We start from the raw sequence: 20,119 nt of genomic DNA on the forward strand, positions 1-20,119 counted from the left end.
GATTAAGCTTGGGGGTGGGAGAGAGGGGGATGACTAAGAGCTGATAATTCAATGTAAATATATGGAAATTATATTCCCAGTGTTGAATGTTGGGGATCACATTACCTCACTAGCGGGCGTTGGGACAATCCTGCCACACTTTTACATCGCAGTGAAATGTGATTTGGACTTCATGTGAGATTTTCCACTCCCATCGCCGATCTTGCCCAGTGAAAATGGGAATGGAAAATCTCCCCCTCCCCGATTTCCAAAGATGCCGCACAAAATGTTAACAGAGGCTCGTGGAGTTGGGGTGATATATTAACAGAGGCAGAGGATTGATAAATGGTCAGGATGTGGAGAGTACAGATAGATGGGGCATTTTCAAGTTGGCAGGTTGTGAATAGCGGAGTGCTGCAATGTTCAGTGCTGGAGCCTCAGCTATTTACAATCTATATTAGTGATTTAGAAAGAGGGTCAGAGTCTTGTATCAAAGTTTGCCAATGAAACAAAGAGAATGGAGGAGGGAAATTGGGGAGGACACCGAAGAGGCTGCAAAAAGTTACAGACAGGTTAAGTGAATGGATAACAAGATGGCAGATAAAGTTTATTTATTAGTCACAAGTAAGGCTTACATTAACACTGCAATGAAGTTACTGTGTAACTCTCCTAGTTGCCACACTCTGGCTCCTGTTTGGGTCAATGCACCTAAACAGCACGTCATTCGGACTATGAGAGGAAAGTGGAGCACCCGGAGGAAACCCACGCAGACACGGGGAGAACGTGCAAACTCCACACAGACAGTGACCCAAGCCAGGAATCGAACCCAGGCCCCTAGCACTGTGAGGCAGTGGAGTATTATATGGGGAAGTGTGAGGTTATTCAGTTTGGTTGTAAGAATAGAAAGACAGAATATTTTCCAAAAGGTACGAAATTTGTAAATGTTGATGCTCGGGAGTGTACAATAAAAGGGACACAAAGTTGGTACGCAGGTACAGTAATCAATCAGGAAAGCAAATGGTACGTCATTGCAATGGATTGGGGTACAAGAATAGAGAAGTCTTGCTTCTGCAGACCACACCTGCGTGCAGTTTTAGTCTCCATATTGAAGGAAGAAAATACATGAGTTGGAGGCATTACAGCAAAGGTTCACTAGATTGGTTCCTGGAAAGAGAGGTTGTCCTATGATGAGCATAATAGAATCACAGAACCCTTACAAGGCAGAAGAAAGCCATTCGGCCCATTGAGCCTGCACCAAGAACAGTCCCACCCAGGCTCTATCCCTGTAGCCCCACAGATTTCATAGAATCCCTACAGTGCAGGAAGAGGTCATTCGGCCCATTGAGACTGCACTGACAATAATCCCACCCAGGCCCTATTCCCATAACCCCACATATATACCCTGTTAGTGCCCCTGACACTCAGGGCAATTTAGCATGGCCAAATCAACCTAACCTGCACATCTTTGGACTGTGGGAGGAAACTGAAGCACCCGGAGGAAACCCATGCAGACACGGGGAGAACGTGCAGACTCTGCACAGACAGTGACCCAAGCCGGGAATCGAACCCGACTCCCTGGCGCTGTGAGGCAGCTGGGCTAACCACTGAGCAAAATATCTGTATTTATTTCAGTCGACTATTTTTATAGACCTTCATGAAGGAAAACAGTAACACACAATAGGTAACTTTTATGAATTTTCACTTCTGACATTGGAACATTAGAAGCAGGTGTCAACCATTGAGCCTGTTCCACTATTCAGTTAGATCATTGCTGATCTACTCCTCAAACCCATTTACCTGCTGTTATGTATGTATGATGAGGGTCTGGGGTGCACCCTGTCCCTTTAAGGGTGTGGGTCATGCGACCCACATTGCTGTAATGGAAGCTTACAGTGGGCGGCACGGTGGCACAGTGGTTAGCACTGCTGCCTCACAGTGCCAGGGTTCGATTCCCGGCTTGGGCCACTGTCTGTGTCTGCGTGGGTTTCCTTCGGGTGCTCCAGTTTCCTCCCACAGTCCAAAAGACGCGCTGGTTAAGAATATTGGCCATGCTAAATTCTCCCTCAGTGTACCCGAACAGGCGCTGGAGTGTGGCGACTAGGGGATTTTCACAGTAACTTCATTGCAGTGTTAATATAAGCCTACTTGTGACACTAATAAATAAACTTAAACTTAAATCCCTGAGATGGGGCTAGCTCCCTCCGGGGTGGAAGCTGGTTAAGCAGTCTCGGTCCTGACTGGGGGACAGTGCATGCTGATAATAAAGAGTGCCCCAGTGTTCAAGCTCAGAAGCCTACTTCTGTGGTTCTTCTGCACCTTACCTCAATAAGTACATCCATAATATCTACCCTTCAATGTCTTTACCTAACAAAATTATACCCCAGGCATGAATCATCACTGTATAGGATGCACATTGGAAATTTGCCTGAAATTCCTTGCTCTGTGTTCCTGTCAGTAAAGTTCCAAGGAACATAAATTCATGAAGTTATCCAGAAATTATGCAGCAGTTAATGTCAGACACTGGAGTAACAGGCAGTTCTTATTTTACTTAAACAAATGTATTATTAGTTGACAACTTCATTCTTGTTGTTTTATGTGACATCAGATGATAGAAGGTGAACTAAATTGATCTTGGTGTTACTTTGTTTAGTCATTTCTGTGTTTCTACAATAGCTTTTTGTATGAAGCACTCCTCCGCAACTTATTGAACTTGGATAGCGAGTGGCAACGCAAATACATTCAACACAGATTGTCTGTTCTTTGTCCCACAACCTGATAATCTATTAGCCGCTGGGAGGAAAGATTGGATAGGCCGAGGTTGTTCTTTTTGGAACACCGGAGACTGAGGAGAGATTTGGTTGTGATGTACAAAATCGTGAGGGGTCTGGATTGAATGGACGGGGAGGGCCTGTTTACTTTAGCAGAGGTCAGTGACTGGGGAGTACTAATTCGAAGTGATTGGTAGAAGGATTAGAGGGGAGATTTTTCAGCCAGATGGTTGTGTGGGTCTGGAACACACTGTCTGAAAGGGAAGTAGAGGCAAAAACCCTCAACCTGTTAGAAAGGTGACTGGATATGCACCTGAGGTGCCATAGCCTGCTGGGCTTTGGGCCAAATACTGGAAAGTGGGATTAGACTGGGTGACTTGTTTTTCAGCTGGTGTAGATGGGCCAAATGGCCTCTTTCTATGTCGTAAACATTTGATGATTCTATCTTCAACTGAAAATTTCACATCCTGTTACTCTGCTAGCCTTACCTTCACTCAGTGTTACTCTGCTAGCCTTACCTTCGCTCAGTGTTACTCTGCTGGGCTAGACTCCACTCAGTGTTACTCTGCTAGTCTTACCTTCACTCAGTGTTACTCTGCTAGCCTTACCTTCGCTCAGTGTTACTCTGCTGGGCTAGACTCCACTCAGTGTTACTCTGCTAGTCTTACCTTCACTCAGTGTTACTCTGCTAGTCTTACCTTCGCTCAGTGTTACTCTGCTAGTCTTACCTTCACTCAGTGTTACTCTGCTAGTCTTACCTTCACTCAGTGTTACTCTGCTAGTCTTACCTTCACTCAGTGTTACTCTGCTAGCCTTACCTTCGCTCAGTGTTACTCTGCTGGGCTAGACTCCACTCAGTGTTACTCTGCTAGTCTTACCTTCACTCAGTGTTACTCTGCTAGTCTTACCTTCAGTCAGTGTTACTCTGCTAGTCTTACCTTCACTCAGTGTTATTCTGCTAGTCTTATCTTCACTCAGTGTTACTCTGCTAGTCTTACCTTCGCTCAGTGTTACTCTGCTAGTCTTACCTTCACTCAGTGTTACTCTGCTGGGCTAGACTCCACTCAGTGTTACTCTGCTAGCCTTACCTTCGCTCAGTGTTACTCTGCTGGGCTAGACTCCACTCAGTGTTACTCTGCTAGCCTTACCTTCGCTCAGTGTTACTCTGCTGGGCTAGACTCCACTCAGTGTTACTCTGCTAGCCTTACCTTCGCTCAGTGTTACTCTGCTGGGCTAGACTCCACTCAGTGTTACTCTGCTAGTCTTACCTTCGCTCAGTGTTACTCTGCTAGTCTTATCTTCACTCAGCCTTATTCTGCTAGTCTTACCTTCGCTCAGTGTTACTCTGCTAGCCTTACCTTCACTCAGTGTTACTCTGCTAGTCTTACCTTCGCTCAGTGTTACTCTTTGCTCAGTGTTACTCTGCTAGCCTTACCTTCACTCAGTGTTACTCTGCTAGTCTTACCTTCGCTCAGTGTTACTCTGCTAGCCTTACCTTCACTCAGTGTTACTCTGCTAGTCTTACCTTCGCTCAGTGTTACTCTGCTAGTCTTACCTTCACTCAGTGTTACTCTGCTAGCCTTACCTTCACTCAGTGTTACTCTGCTAGCCTTACCTTCGCTTAGTGTTACTCTGCTGGGCTAAGCTTCACTCACAGTTACTCTGCTGGTCTAAGCTTCATCCACTGTTATTCTGCTGGTCTAGGCTTCACTCAGTGTTACTCTGCTGGTCTAAGCTTTATTCAGTGTTATTCTGCTGGTCTAAGCTTCACTCATTGTTACTCTGCTGGCCTAAGCTTCATCTACTGTTACTCTGCTGGCTTGAACTCCCTGTTGTTTTTCAATTTGCATTTGAAGATTCATGGAAGAGGCAGGCTTTGAGAAGGGTAGAGATATAGCAAGTTGGAGCATGCAAAGGAAAGAGTTCAGCAGTCCAGAGTCCAGAATTCTGGTCGCCGCACTACCAGAAGGATGTGGAGGCTTTAGAAGGAGTGCAGAGAAGGTTTACCAGGATGTTGCCTGGTATGGAGGGTCTTAGCTATGAGGAGAGATTGGGTAAACTGGGCTTGTTCTCTGTGGAAAGACGGAGAATGAGGGGAGATCTAATAGAGGTGTACAAAACTATGAAGGGTATAGATAGGGTAAACAATGAGAAGCTTTTTCTCAGGTCGGAGGTGACGATCACAAGGGGTCACGGGCTCAAGGTGAGAGGGGTGAGGTATAACTCAGATATCAAAGGGACGTTTTTTACACAGAGGGTGGTGGGGGCCTGGAATGCGCTGCCACGTAGGGTGGTGGAGGCAGACACGCTGACGTCGTTTAAGACTTACCTGGATAGTCACATGAGCAGTCTGGGAATGGAGGGATACAAACAAATGGTCTAGTTGGACCAATGAGAGGCACAGGCTTGGAGGGCCGTAGGGCTTGTTTCCTGTGCTGTACTGTTCTTTGTTCTTTGAATTGAATTCAATAATTGGGGCTATGATTGCTGAGGATGCCAGGCTGAAAGGGAGGGTTTGGGAAACCACACCCATTAGATCAGGTGAACAGATTGCTGTGACAGAGGAGGTTGCAGGAGTTGGAGCAAGGGCAGACACAGATTTGTAGATGAGGACAAAGGTTGTGAAGTCAATGCATTGAGGAATGGGTATCAGTGAAAATCAGCAATAGGTGAGCCAGACCTGATCCAGGATAGGATCAGGGAGCTGAGTTGTCGATGAATACAATATGTCTGGGATAGAGAGCGGAACAGTGCAGTATTCAGCAGGTGGGTGGCTAAGACATGGATGAATGACAGAGACAGAGGCAGTTAATATTAACTGGAAGAATACACCCTCACAATCTGTGTGGAATGTGTATTTTGTGTACTACTTCTGTGTTAACAAAACATAAACCAGATATTAACAGTTGGGAGAGATTGTTATAACCTCCTGTGTACTTTGATTCATTGTAACACAACTATTTTTGATATGTGACTTTTAAATGACATGATTTAGCCCTCACAAGAGTGTTTAGGTATCATTTGAACTTAAAACTATCAACTGTTACAGAATTGTTGGTAAAATAAGCATATTCTGTCTTTAATGTAAAGAACAAAATGTGAAATTGCTAATGCAATTTGCTAATGTAACTACAGCCACACAAATATATATTGCCACAAGGTATCAAATGTCTTTACTAACCGGAAACAGAAAATGCTGGAAAATCTCAGCAGGTCCGACAGCGTCAATGGAGAGAGAATAGAGCCAATGTTTCGAATCTGGATGACCCTTTGTCTGAGCTCTGAAGAAGCGTCATCCAGACTCGAAGCATTAGCTCTATCCTCTCTCCACGGATGCTGTCAGAGCTGCTGAGATTTTCCAGCATTTTCTGTTTTTGTTTCCGATTCCAGCATCCGCAGTATTTTGCCTTTTGTCTTCAATAACTGTTAGTCTTTAAAATTATTAGCTTGGGACCAAGCAAGAAAATTCAGAGAGTAAGCGTGAGTCCAAAACAGGAGAGATAACAGGCTCAGAACTGCTGTCCTGAAACTTTAAAGAAGCACGATGCCAAAAGATGGGAACCAGTCCTTTACCATTGTCGCAGGTTGATGATTGGCCACCCAAAGGACATGATATCCTGAGGATCCTATCTTTTCTCTGAAATCTCTGAAATCTGGAGCTAAGGGATGGTCTGAATCTTCTATCTTTGCCTGGAATCTCCCTGACTCCTCACTGGCCACAATGTGATAAAAACAGAACTTTAACTTGGGGGTGGCACAGTGGTTAGCACTGCTACCTCACAGCGCCAGGGACTCGATTCGATTCCCGGATTGGGTCACTGTCTGTGTGGAGTTTGCACAATCTCCCTGTGGGTTCCCTCTGGGTGCTCTGGTTTCCTCCCACAGTCCAAAGATGTGCTGATTAGGTGGATTGGCCACGCTAAATTTCCCCCTAGTGTCAGGGAGAATTAGCCGGGTAAATATGTGGGGTTACAGGGATAGGGCCTGGGTGGAATTGTGGTTGGTGCAGACTTGATAGTGTACCTTTAAGAGATTTTTTAAAAAATCATGCTCACAGCCTGAGGCAATGTCATTGTTTGGAGGAAGAAAAAAAGGCGTGGAAGGTGTGGGCAGATCAGGTGACAAAGATTGATTTTACAGTTTCAGTTTGGAGCTGTAGGTGAGGTTTTAGTTTGAGGTTTTAGTTTTAGAAGGGACATCAAGCTAAAAAGAAGTGTTTTCCCTCTCTCCCTGTTGTTTTGAAAATTCTGTTGGTTAGCTGAAAACAAACTCTTATTTTCCTGAAGGGTGAAAATCTGCTGTTGTTGGGGACTGGGTCAGAATCTCTCTGCTGCTTTGGGAAGCTGCCTTGTCTTCAAACATTCATTGGAGTGAATGCAGAGAACTGCAGACTTCAACCAAAGGATTCAATTTCCATTATCACGTGAGCAGTAGTCTTTGCTGTGTTCAATCTGTGAAAAAGGTTTTTATTGTCTATGGGTTTTGGTTTTAATTGAAACATATTAGAGATATTCATTAAGAATTAAACATTATACTGATTGTTTTGCTCCTTGTTCATGATTAATAAAAGTTCTTGTTAATTTTCTTACTATACATGTTAACTATATTCTTAAATAAACTTTGTTTAATAAAAGCCCCCTAGTAGGTCACTTGAAGCATACCTGCAGTGAAACAGATCATGCTTATTCTAGCCAAATTCAAAATGCAAAACTTATGATTCAGGTGGGCTTCATAAAACACTTTAGAGTTTCTGATCTGAACCATAACACTGTACAGAGAGGGCGGGCTGTGACCCAAAGTCGGACACAGCCTTCCATTTTAAAAAATTAATTTACGTGATGTGGGCATCTCTGTCTAGACCAGCATTTATTGCCCATCGCTAATTACCCATGAGAAGGTGGTGGTAAGCAGACTTCTTGAGCCGCTGGTGTAGGTGCGGTGTAGGTATACCCATAGCGCTGTTAGGAAGGGAATTCAAGGATTTCTATGTGTGCTGAGTACTGAGGGAATGCAGCATTGTCGGGGGTTCCCGCCTTTCAGATAAGCCTTTAAACCAAGGTGCCACCTGTCCTCTTAAAAATGCATAAATTATCCCATGGAACAGATGATCTGATTATTTATGTTGTCACTGTTTGTGGGAGCGAGCTGAGTGCAAATTGGCCAAATAGTCACCACAATTTAACTCCATTGGCTTTCATACACTTGGAGGTGTCCCGAGGTTGTGGGAGCCGCTACAAGCTTTTCTTGCCATGGTTACTGACAGAATGTTAACTAGTCGCCAACGGTTTCATTTAGCAGACAGGCTGTCTCAGGGGAAATTCTGCCACTCTGCTGAGCTGCCAACTAGAGGAATATCAAATTACAGGATCAATAAAAACATTGAACTTCATCTGTCAACAATTTAAAAGTCCATGGGCAGAATTCTCCCAAAAAATGACTAATGTCACAACGGTGAGAATCATGGAATGATCCGTGTCGATCTCTCGGATGCACTCCGCATGGCAATCCTTCCACACTCAGTCCCTTTTTTGGAAAGTTTAGTCATGGTAGTGGGGGATGGGGGTGGGGGTGGGGGGGGGAGGGGGCCTCAGAGCGCTCAGTTGCCATTTTGCAAGGTGCCCCAATCTCATAGTGCACTGGGAGAACCCCCCCTCCACCTGCCCCCCACGGACAACAGGACCCCCCCATCAGTGGCGTGTTTCCCCACCCCCTCTCCGGCATAGGTCACAGACATCATGGCATTGGGGCTCTTTTGATGCCTCCCCCACATGACCCCTGACATACCCCCCCATCATGATAGCCGATATCTTCCAGCCCTGCAGAGATCCCCCCCCCCCCCCCCGCCCCCCAATCAGAGGCCCCACTCAGGCCCCACACCCTTGGCTCTGCCCTGGCACACTGCCAGAGTGCCTGGTAATTACCTGGGCACTGTCAGGTGGGCACCGCCAGCCATATCCCTGACCATCCGGAGACTTCAATGGCCTCGGAGCCCCTGGCGTGGCCATCGTATGAGGTATCAGCTGATGGAGAGCGACAGTGATTCTCACCCCATGCACGATCTGGCTCTCGCCATTAGAAGGGAGCTGGGAAGATTGCAAACTGTTTGGCGCTGGGCGCAAAACTGAGTTTTAGGCCCGCACTCCATTCTCAGGGATCGGCCCGTTCTGTGTCAGGCGTGGTGAGATCAGAGAATAACCCTCTCCCCCCACCTCCCCCAATATTTTAGGCCTGTTCTGATTTTGTTTCTCATCTCATATCTTAATGCAGGCCACATCCACACTGGAGCTTTATTCTTCTGTAACTCTAACTTTGGTTGTGCAAAACTCTCGTTCCAAATGTTCTTTTCCGTTTCTGATCAAATAGTGCACAATCCATTACTCGAACGACTTCACTCAAGCTAACTTGCACCAATGGTACATTGAGATACCCGACATGAGGAGGGAGAATAGAAATTCTAATTCACCAAGGTTTTTATTCCTTATTCATTCACAGGATGAGTGTCGCTGGCTGGGCCAGAATATATTGCCCATCTGCAATTGCCCTTGAGAAGAGTGGTGGTGAGCTGCTTTCTTGAATCACTGCAGTCCATGTGGTGTAGGTACACCCACAGTGCTGTTAAGAAGGGCGTTCCATACCACTAAACTGCATTCTCATGGATGCTTTTTTTCCCAGGTGTACCAGCTTGTTAAGTGAAAATGATCAAATTTGTCATTTGGAATTGTTACTCTCTGCCAAGAAAAGAGTATGGGGTGGGGAAGGGGTGGGTGGGGGGCTTTTTCCATCCTTGTTTATGATGGAGGGGGGAAACCAGGAGGAGAGGAGAATCAAACGGGAATCTCCCACTAACATTAACCTTCCCCCCCCCCCCCCCCCCGCCTGCCAATGGCCTAACTGAGTTCCCACCGTGAAATTCAGGAACCGCATTAACATTGGGCCGAAGAGCCTGTTCCTGTGCTTGTACATCTCTATGACTCTGTAACATACATTTCAATATCATCAGTGAGCTTCCCCGCTGCATTATTCCCCCAAGTAAGGAATTCCCAGACTTGATCAACGGGCACCTGGCGAACGGTCTTTACTGGGGCGCAGGGGTAATTACAGTGCCATGGGGTAGAGGGTCATGACTGGTCAATACCGGGGAACTGGTACCTGGCAGTGCCCAAGCCCTGCCCGCTGGCACGGAGGGGGTTTCCACTGGGGAGATTTGGGGTGGGGGAGGGGTTCCCTGGGGGCAGAGTCCCTTTTCTGTGGGGGCGAGTTTCCATTTCCATGGTGGTGGCCGGGGGTGGGGGTTGGGGTGGGGGGGTGGGGGGGAGGTGGAATCCTTTCTATTATTTTTTACTTTTTGCAGAAAGGACCTTCCCAAGCGTTGAGGGGTTGAGGTTGTTGGAGCGTCGGGTACTTTCTGAGCTCCCACTGTCAGCATCTCAGCGTGGCTCCTGCCCCTTCCATTTTTAAAAAAGTACTTGAAACTTTGGCGGGCATAGCTGGCCAGGCTGAAGGAGCCTGCCCTCCGCGATTGGCGCCCGAGACCATACTTTGGAAACAAAAGTCGGAAAATCCCACCCTGTCTGGAGGGGTTCCAAGCTCTTTATTGAAACATGACCTCTCCCCTCCTGTCCACCACCAAGGCATCCAGTGCTTCATTCGAAAACCTTGGAACCTCTTCTCTCCCCTTCGCATCATTTCTATTTTCTTGTTGCTCAGAATGTCTCCTGCTACCAGTCCCAGTACTTGCTTCAGCCCCTTGAAGAGGCGCAGTCTGTCTTTGGGTTTGTTAGTTTAACGGTGGTAATCTTGCATAAACTTTGCCCCCGCTCAGATGTACAGTCACTCAACAATACATTCAGCTCCTGACTGCCCACTGCAATGATTTAAATCAGTAGGCAGTACGTGATGGCGTGCTACTTCTACTGTAAGGAATTGGCATGCGTTTAATGAGTATTGTAATTCTCCTCTTCCCTCTGTTTTTGGGCCTGATCCAATCTTTCCTCCAGGTCCTCCTACGTTGCTGTGTTCTCTCAGTGCAATGTCAAAATGCCAACCTGGAATATGTTCTCAAGGCCTGGAGCGAGACTTGTGGCTTTCAACGTAGGAATAGGTGAACACTAATTGGGTGTGTTCTGTGCCATTCATTTAGTTCATGGTTTACCCATTACAGAAATCCAGTTATCTGCCTTAGCTGCTCCATTTCCCTTACCAACCAAAATACTACCATCAATTTTACCCACAAGAGCAAGGACAGTAGTGCATGGGATTTCCATCATTGGCAATGTCTCTCCACATTACTAAGTCACACACCCACCCTGACTTGGAAAAAGAAAGGCGTTTCCTTCATTGCCTTTGGGTGAAAATCCAGAACTTTCTACCTGACAACATGGTGAGAGAATTGACACAAACTGCAGTGATTTAAAGTTTTGAAGTTATTAGTCACAAGTAGGCTTACATTAACACTGCAATGAAGTTACTGTGAAAATCCCCTAGTCGCCACCCTCCGGCACCTGTTTGGGTACACTGAGGGACAATTTGGCATGACCAATGCACCTAACCAGCACACCTTTTGGACTGTGGAAGGAAACCGGAGCACCCGGAGGAAACCCACGCAGACATGGGGAGAATGTACAAACTCCGCACTGACAGTGACCCAAACTGGGAATCAAACCCAGGTCCCTGGCGCTGTGAGGCAGCAGTGCTAACCACTGTGCCACCATGTTGAAGAAGGTTCACCACCACTTTCTTGAGAAGTAACTAAAGATTGGCAAAAATTACCGAGCTCACTATGATGTCAACATCTCAGGAAATGTAAAAATAAGTCTTCTGAAATGAATTCCCAATAATCTAACGTATACATTTCTGCTGTTAGTGCACGTCATGGATGCCCAGTTTTGGACTGTTGGATATAATCTGAATCTATTCTATTTAGTACAGTGGCATGCCACATGACACCATGGAAGGTGTCCTTTGTGTGAAGATGGGCATCATGTCCACAAGGATTGGGCGGTGGTCACTTGTGCCATTGCATCTACGACAGTAGATTGGTGAGAACATGCTTAGTAGATTTTTCTCTTTAGTTAGTTCGCTCACCACCTGCCGCAGGCCTGGTCTGACAACCATAACCTTCAAGGCTCAGCCAGCTCAGTCCGTGGTGATGCTGCCGAGCCACTTTTGGTGATCGCCATTGATTATCTCCCAGCCCAGAGTACGTTCTGCGCCCTTATCACCCTGAGTGTCCCTTCCAAGTGGTGTTCAACATGCAGGAGTACTGATTCATCAGCTGAGGAAGGGAAGTCACTGGTCATTAGCAGGTGGTTTCCTTGCCTGTATTTGACCTGATACCGTGAGACTAATCGGGTCTGGAGTCAATGTCTGAAGATTCCCAAGGCAACACCCTCTGGGCTAAAAAACCCTTGGCCATCACCTCTGGTGGATGTCCTGCCGATAGGACAGGAAAAGGGATGGTGATGGTAGAGTTTGGCACTCGGACGTAAGGTCTGATTCCGTGAATATGATTCAATCAGGCTATTGTTTGACTTTTCTTTGAATCAACTCTCTCAACTTTGAGACAAGTTCTCAGATGGTATTGGAGAGGACTTTACAGGATTGATTGATTGGACCTATGTCATATTCAGTGACTAGGTCGATGCCCAATGGTGCATCCTGTTTTCTGGAGTGGTTGGCTGCAACTCAGCAGCTTGCTTGGCCAGTTCAGAGGGCATTTGAGAGACAGCCGCATTGTGTGGGTCTGGAGTCACCTGGGGGCCAGGCCAGGTTAGGACGGCAGATTACCTTCGCTAAAGGACATTTATGGCCGGGTGGATTTTATGCTGCACTGGTGGTTTCATGGTCACCATTACCGAGACTAGTAATTTATTCCAGATTTATTTAATTGAATGAATTTAAATTTCCCCAGTTGGCATTGTGGCACTTGTCTTGGGAGCAATAGTCCGCCAGACCTTTGGATGCTAGTCTAGAAACATTACCATTACGTTACTGTCTCTTTCAACAAGATGGCATAGGCCTAATAGGCTGATTGGTTTCCTTCTGTGCTGGCTGTTTCTACCTCTTTGGGCTTTGGTTGAGCACCCGCCCCATGGGGCGGCACGGTAGCACAGTGGTTAGCACTGCTGCTTCACAGCTCCAGGGACCTGGGTTCGATTCCCGGCTTGGGTCACTGTCTGTGTGGAGTTTGCACATTCTCCTCGTGTCTGCGTGGGTTTCCTCCGGGTGCTCCGGTTTCCTCCCACAGTCCAAAGATGTGCGGGTTAGGTTGATTGGCCATGATAAAATTGCCCCTTAGTGTCCTGGGATGCGTAGGTTAGAGGGATTAGCAGGTAAAATATGTAGGGATATGGGGATAGGGCCTGGGTGGGATTGTGGTCGGTGCAGACTCGATGGGCCGAATGGCCTCCTTCTGTACTGTAGGGTTTCTATGACTTCAATTACAGGCTCCTTCATCACCATATAAACTGATTTATATTTTACTGGCTTTTCAGAAGAAATCATAAAATAACATCTTTGCTGTGGCCAACGGCGGTGGAGATAAATGAACACAAATGGCTTCATGCAAATAGGTTGGAAACACTAGTTTCTCCAGAAATGCCTGAAGAAACAACTTGTCATTCCTTTAGGGCCTAGAAAGAATCCCATGAATATCAAACCAATACCAACCGTATGGGGATGTCTGAACCGGCTCCGGGAAGATGTCCGTCATGATGGTTACAGGGATACGCCAGAGCCAGAAAAGCTCATCAGGAAACACTGTGACAACACTCCTGACCAGACCGCAGTTCGACCATGTCTCTGAGCTTGGGTATTTAGCTCTTAGCCTGTACAACAAGCGCAAAACAGAACAAACGTGAGGGGCAGAGTTTATTTATTAGTGTCACAAATAGGCTTACAAAAACACGGCAATGAAGTCACTGTGAAAATCCCCTAGTCACCACACTCCGGTGCCTGTTCAGGTACACTGAGGGAGAATTTAGCATGGCCAATGCACCTAACCAGCACGTCTTTCAGACTGCGGGAGCAAACTGGAGCACCCGGAGGAAACCCACGCAGACACGGGGAGAATGTGCAGACTCCGCACAGACAGTGACCCGAGCCGGGTATGGAAGCCTTGTCCCTGGCGCTGTGGGTCAGCAGTGCTGACCACTGTGCTGCCGTGCTGCCCCGAGAGTGCGAAAGGCTGTGTTAAAGTTCACCGTACACCAAACAAGTAAAGGGTTTGGCTGTGTGCTGTGATGCTGCTGGGGCCCTTCGCGCACAAGTATTTAGATAAGATAAATAAGAGCAGCAAAATGCCAGAACTGTACAGCAGGTCTGACAGCATTGCTAAAGAGAAAAGACAGTTCATAGATCTTCCTCAGAGTCAATTCTCATCTCTACTAAGCCTAAGGGGAGCAGTGCAGAGCTCATTAAGGGTCTCAGGAATTTTTATTGTACAGTTTTACAGTGAATGTTTAAGTGGTACAATTATGATTGTATATTTTTGTTGATCTTTGCTTCCCATTTTGTTTTTTGAATAATATTCTTTGGCTATTGCTTCCCCTTTCTCCCGCACAGTACAAAGCGCTCATGCGCTGAAGTATGAACACTGCCTGTTAATTCGGCCAAATGCTAATTGGCAGCAACAAAATATTTCCAAGGCCCCAGCCCAACAGGAAGAGCTGGAAAAATAAAAGATGGGGCTTGAATGAGTTCTCACAACATACAACCGTCTGGGAGCACAGAGGGCAACAGGACATCCAAGCGAAGACCTCCTTGCAGTTTGGCAAGTTGAGTTCAAATCTAATTATGGGGTTGGTGTCAAAGCATCTTTTTCCTTTGTACAGAGGTGAGAGGATGCTTGGTGGACTTCCAGCGCTTTCTAACAGACACCCAGCATTTGTTTTATTGTTAGCGGAGTTGTGTTTGTGTTTCGACTTATGCACTGAAATGAGACTTATGGAATGCTTGTAGAAGTAAATTAATTACTGAGAGAGACTGCTATTTTAGTCAGGCAGAAGAGTATTGTGAACAAGAACACAATTAACAAGCCAGTGCTATGGAGCTTCACCCTTCACCTTTCGCTGTGATGGATGACAGGAAGACCACAATTTTGCACTTTATCAGAACTCAACACAGTCCTCAGAAATTACTCCCGAGATCTTCCAGTTACAAAGTCCGATGGAGCTGGAGTGTAGCAGGTGCAGAGTGAAGGGGGAAGGAAGGGGCTTGAGAAATCTGGCTCAGATCCACAAAGCTGGACTTGTGCTGTGTGGGATATTCCCCAGAAAGCTGTCCAGAAAAGGACTCTTGGCTACATGTTATAGTAGATTCCAATAAAGCCTAGATCAATCTTCAATCTACGCAGGACCATAAGACCATAAGATATAGGAGCAGAATTAGGCAATTCGGTCCATTGAGTCTGCTCTGCCATTCAATCATGGCTGATATGATTAGCATCCCTATTCTCCTGCCTTCTCCCCGTAACCCTTGATTCCCTTAATAATCAAGAACCTATCTATCTCTGTCTTAAAGACACCAATGACCTGGCCTCCATAGCCCTCTGTGGCAATGAATTCCACACATTCACCACCCTCTGGCTGAAGAAATTCCTCCCCATCTGTTTTAAAGGAGTGTGGAATGGACTGGACATTCTGGACGGGGTTTTCCAGCCATGTTCGCCCCAAAACTGGAAAATCCCATCCGAGGACAACAGACCTTCGCATAGTTGCCCACCTCCCGATTCCTGAGGCGGGCGGGATAGGAAAATTCCCCTCTCTATCTGGAGAGGCCAAGCGAAATGAGTAATAAAAGATCGAAAGACATACAGGTGCATTCTCTCAAAGCTGGCTGTCTATCAGCCAGAGTAGTCTGGAAACTGGACATTTTTAGAACGTGCCATGTAATCTTATTTTTATTTTACTCAATTAAAATGAACAAGCCTGGACAACGTTGCTCAGCATTGCATGGTGCCAGATTTGTTATCCCCTTTACTGTTTCAGCGCTGGCTTAATCCCATCCTCCAGGTGACCCTTGACGACACCCAACCTGGATTGGCCCAAATTGATGTGGAGATGCCAGCGTTGGACTGGGGTGAACACAGTAAGAGTTTTAACAACACCAGGTTAAAGTCCAACAGGTTTATTTGGTAGCAAATACCATTAGCTTTCGGAGCCCTGCTCCTACGTCAGATGGAGTGGAAATGTGCTCTCAAACAGGGCACAGAGACACAAAATCAAGTTACAGATTTCCACTCCATCTGATGAAGGAGCAGCGCTCCGAAAGCTAATGGTATTTGCTACCAAATAAACCTGTTGGACTTTAACCTGGTGTTGTTAAAACTCTTGGCCCAAATTGCCCATTGCCCAAAGCGTCCAATCTAAAATCCAAGTTCCAGCCTGGCCTCAGTCTTGAGCCTGCTGCATTTGACAGAGAGAGAGTGCCTGTCTAGGTATTAAGTTAAAGTTGATTTATTAGTGTCACAAGTACATTAACACCGCAATGATGTTACTGTGCAAATCCCCTATTTTTACCTTCTAGCTTTTCAGTAGGATCTTGGTTTGTGCATTCTTAATGCAATATTTTTAAGGAAAAGCTGTGTGAGTATTAGGAGTTACCTTATACTCACGCATTCCTATCCACTGCTGGGGCTTATAGTCTGCCGAGTTGTGATTATTCTGTTGGGGGGAAAATATCGCAGAGTTGCCTAAACATTGAAGGTTGAACAAAGGCCTGCAGGCACCAGATTGTAAAGATTATACCCGAGGACTGTGGAATGGACAACTGGAAATGCACATAAACAAATGACCACTGGGCATGCAAATTAACAGCAGCATTAAGTGACTCAAAAAAACTTTATGGAACCTACAAATAACCCCTTCCTCCATTCAAGATAGGAAATTGGGATTAGTTATTTAATAACTCCAGGAATCAGCTGAGAAGGAATTGTGCTTTAGTGCACAGTATGAAAATAAACAATAACCACAAGCCTGTGGTGAACGCAACAGGTCCCAACCAGGGCTAAAAGGTTGATGGACCCTCTCAGGGTCTTGCTTTATCCAGGGCTCAGTGTATGAGCTCCACCTGGTTGGCTAATTCCCAATCCCCAGGGAGCCCGTACTCAATGAGCTCAACTGGGAGTTAAATTGGTGAAGAAGGCATTCAGCACGCTTGGTTTCATTGGTCAGAACATTGAATACAGGAGTTGGGACGTCTTGTTGAAGTTGTACAAGACATTGGCAAGGCCACACTTGGAATACTGTGTACAGTTCTGGTCACCCTATTATAGAAAGGATAGTATTAAACTAGAAAGAGTGCAGAAAAGATTTACTAGGATGCTACCAGGACTTGATGGTTTGAGTTATAAGGAGAGGCTGGATAGACTGGGACTTTTTTCTCTGGAGCGTAGGAGGCTTAGACGTGATCTTATAGAGGTCTATAAAATAATGAGGGGCATAGATCAGCTAGATAGTTAATATCTTTTCCCAAAGGTAGGGGAGACTAAAACTAGAGGGCATAGGTTTAAGGTGAGAGGGGAGAGATACAAAAGGTCCAGAGGGGCATTTTTTTCACACAGAGGGTGGTGAGTGTCTGGAACAAGCTGCCAGAGGTAGTAGTAGAGGCGGGTACAATTCTGTCTTGGGTAAAATGGGTATAGAGGGATATGGGCCATACGCAGGCAATTGGGACTAGCTTCGGGGTTTGAAAAAAGGGGCAGCATGGACAAGTTGGGCTGAAGGGCCTGTTTCCATGCTGTAAACCTCTATAATTCTAAGGAAAAAAAATGAGAGCAAGGAATTTGAGAAGATGAAGGTAGGAAGAAAATACTGAAGCAGCCCAAAGATCAGGACAAAACAAATGAAAGAAGAGAGAGAGAGAGAAAGAGAGAGAAGAAGATCATTAAATAACATTAAACTAAATTTGAAGATTTCTGGATGGACAGAGAATGGCTGCAGGAGCTGTGATTTGGGTTGATTTTCCAAACTAACAAACTCCTGCCTGAGTTTCTGATTTATGCAACTGTCAAGCGAAACTTTTTGCCGGAGGTATTAATTTACTAAACTCGTCCTGAAAGCACACCTGGACTGAATGGAATGTTTAAAAGAAATTAATTGTCTTCTCCAAAGGTCCAGTTGCATTTTGCTAAAAAATAAAATGACTTCATTTCATGTTAAATGTGTGACTCCCCTGATTCTATTAGCTAATGTTGTAGATACGGTTCATTTTATTGATTAATGTCACGAGTAGGCTCACATTAACACTGCAATGAAGTTACTGTGAAAATCCCCTAGTCGCCACACTCTGGCATCTGTTTGGACACACTGAGGGAGAATCTAGCATGGCCAATGCACCTAACCAGCGCGTCTTTTGGACTGTGGGAGGAAACCGGAGCACCCGGAGGAAACCCACGCAGACACGGGGAGAACGTGCAGACTCCGCACAGACAGTGACCCAAGCTGGGAATTGAACCCGGGTCCCTGGTGCTGTGAGACAGCAGTGCTAACCACTGTGCATTTCCACTCCATCTGACGAAGGAGCAGTGCTCCGAAAGCTTATGGTATTTGCTACCAAATAAACCTGTTGGACTTTAACCTGGTGTTGTGCGACTTCTTACTGTGTCCACCCACAATGCGCATACTGTACTGTAAAACTAATTCTTTGAAATGGACTGGGTAGAAAGGCAAAAGATGCAGAAAACAGAAATGGAGTTGAGACACTGCTGAATGGGATCAGAAGGCGTTTCATCTTAGGAAATCGCGCCTGAAATGTCTTTTCCCAAAAAGCAGGCACAGATTGGAAGTTAACTATTCTCATTTTACAAGCGACTTTGATAGAATATTCCAGACTTACGTAGTTAACAAGTTGCAGAGGGCAGCAGCCTCCTCGTTACTTCCCTCAGGATTGTCTATGAGCTTCACCTGCCGTTCCTCTAAAGGCAGCGACACTCCTTTCAATTCCCTGGGATTGTACGTGGCAGAGAACTGTAATCAGGTGCAACGTATAAGTTGAAATAGCAGAACTCGATGGTTTGAAACCAAAAACAGTTTGGGAATTTCACAAGTCCATGAATGGCTGGGAAGGATCTAAAGACTGGATCCAGGCTCGAGACCGCAAGTTATAACAGGAGTGTCAAAGCCATTCTTTTGATAATCAGCAAATGTTGTACAGGTATGAATGAAGGCAAGGATGGAACCCATTATCGCATCTCCTCCTGCACCAACAAGGATTTGGATACAAACATACAAACTTGTCCCTTAGATTCTTATCATGTTACATATTTAAGTGGTTGCATGATTGCTTTAAGAGCTGGACACATGATTTGATGATGATGTCATTGGGATGTTTCGCAGGCTCCTGCTTTAGTTTAATTTTCTACTCTGTACAGGTAACTGTTCCTACAATAAGTCTGTTGTTGTTATTTTGAATCTACCTGTATCTGTGCAAACCAAATCTCTTTCTTTTTGTTTAAAATCACAGCCCCTAACATGGGTAGGATATTACACAGACCACTAGATAGAATGTGTTCATCGCTCAGATAGGGCGCTTACACCACAAGATGTGACCATGAGTGTGATTTTCCGGTAACCCCTGCAGCAGGGTAGGCATGCCATGCAAAACGGTGTAGACATCAATGAGTCAGGACGATCCCATCGGCGGCCGATGGCAAGGCACCCCCATCATCTGAAAGTACACCAGGCACAGATGGCTGGAAAATTCCACCCATGAATGCTCGACAGACACCATGGCTGGGGTTTTACCGCCTCGGAATCAGGGTGGGCGAGCCTTGCAGAACGGCATTCTCCGTTGGCCTCAGGTGGGATCTTACAAGCCTTGGGTGGGCAAGGCAGTAAAATTCCAGCACATGATGCCACCTGAACCCTCAGATTACAAATCTAATGAAAATTGTACAAGGAGTGTCCTCAAATCATCTGGTCTCTTTTAAATGTGGAATGGTTTAATTCAGGCATGCTTAATAAGATTTATATTTGGCTTTGCTAACTCTAATTTAAGAGTTGCTGAAGACAACATCCAAAGGGCTTTAAATGGACACAATGCTGGCAAACCAACTCTTTGTTGTCTCTTCCTCCTAGGCCATTGCATACACCGAACCATAAAAGGTTTAGGGAATATTAGATGTGAAGGGAGAAACCAAAATACAACAATGATATCCAAACAGTTTTTTGTTTAGTCTATATTTAGAATCTGTGATAACCCTCAGAACATATAGAATCCTTACAGTGCAGAAGGAGGCCATTCAGCCCATTGAGCCTGCACACAATCCCATCCAAGTCCTATTCCTGTAACCCTACATACTTACTCTGCTAATCCCCCTGACAGTAAGGTCAATTTAGCATGGCCAGTCACCCTAACCCGCACATTTTTAGACT

The 20,119-nt window shown here is 45.8% G+C and overlaps 1 protein-coding gene across 4 annotated transcripts in view; it reads right to left on the minus strand.

The window, feature by feature from the left end:
• Nucleotides 1-20,119, minus strand: part of LOC144507885 (phosphatidylinositol 3-kinase C2 domain-containing subunit gamma-like) — a 256,669-nt gene that overhangs the window by 195,962 nt on the left and 40,588 nt on the right. For all 4 annotated transcript variants that reach the window (XR_013500157.1, XM_078235332.1, XM_078235331.1 and 1 more), the window contains exons 3-4: nt 18,582-18,712; nt 13,416-13,573 (exon numbers count right to left, since the gene is read on the minus strand). Coding sequence is in view for 3 of the 4 variants with exons in the window: in XM_078235332.1 (XP_078091458.1) it covers nt 13,416-13,573; nt 18,582-18,712 (289 nt within the window). In the remaining variant the exon portion in view is untranslated. The remainder of the gene's footprint in view (nt 1-13,415; nt 13,574-18,581; nt 18,713-20,119) is intronic.

Source organism: Mustelus asterias, chromosome 19 (assembly GCF_964213995.1).
Source record: "Mustelus asterias chromosome 19, sMusAst1.hap1.1, whole genome shotgun sequence".
NCBI classification, from domain to species: domain Eukaryota; kingdom Metazoa; phylum Chordata; class Chondrichthyes; order Carcharhiniformes; family Triakidae; genus Mustelus; species Mustelus asterias.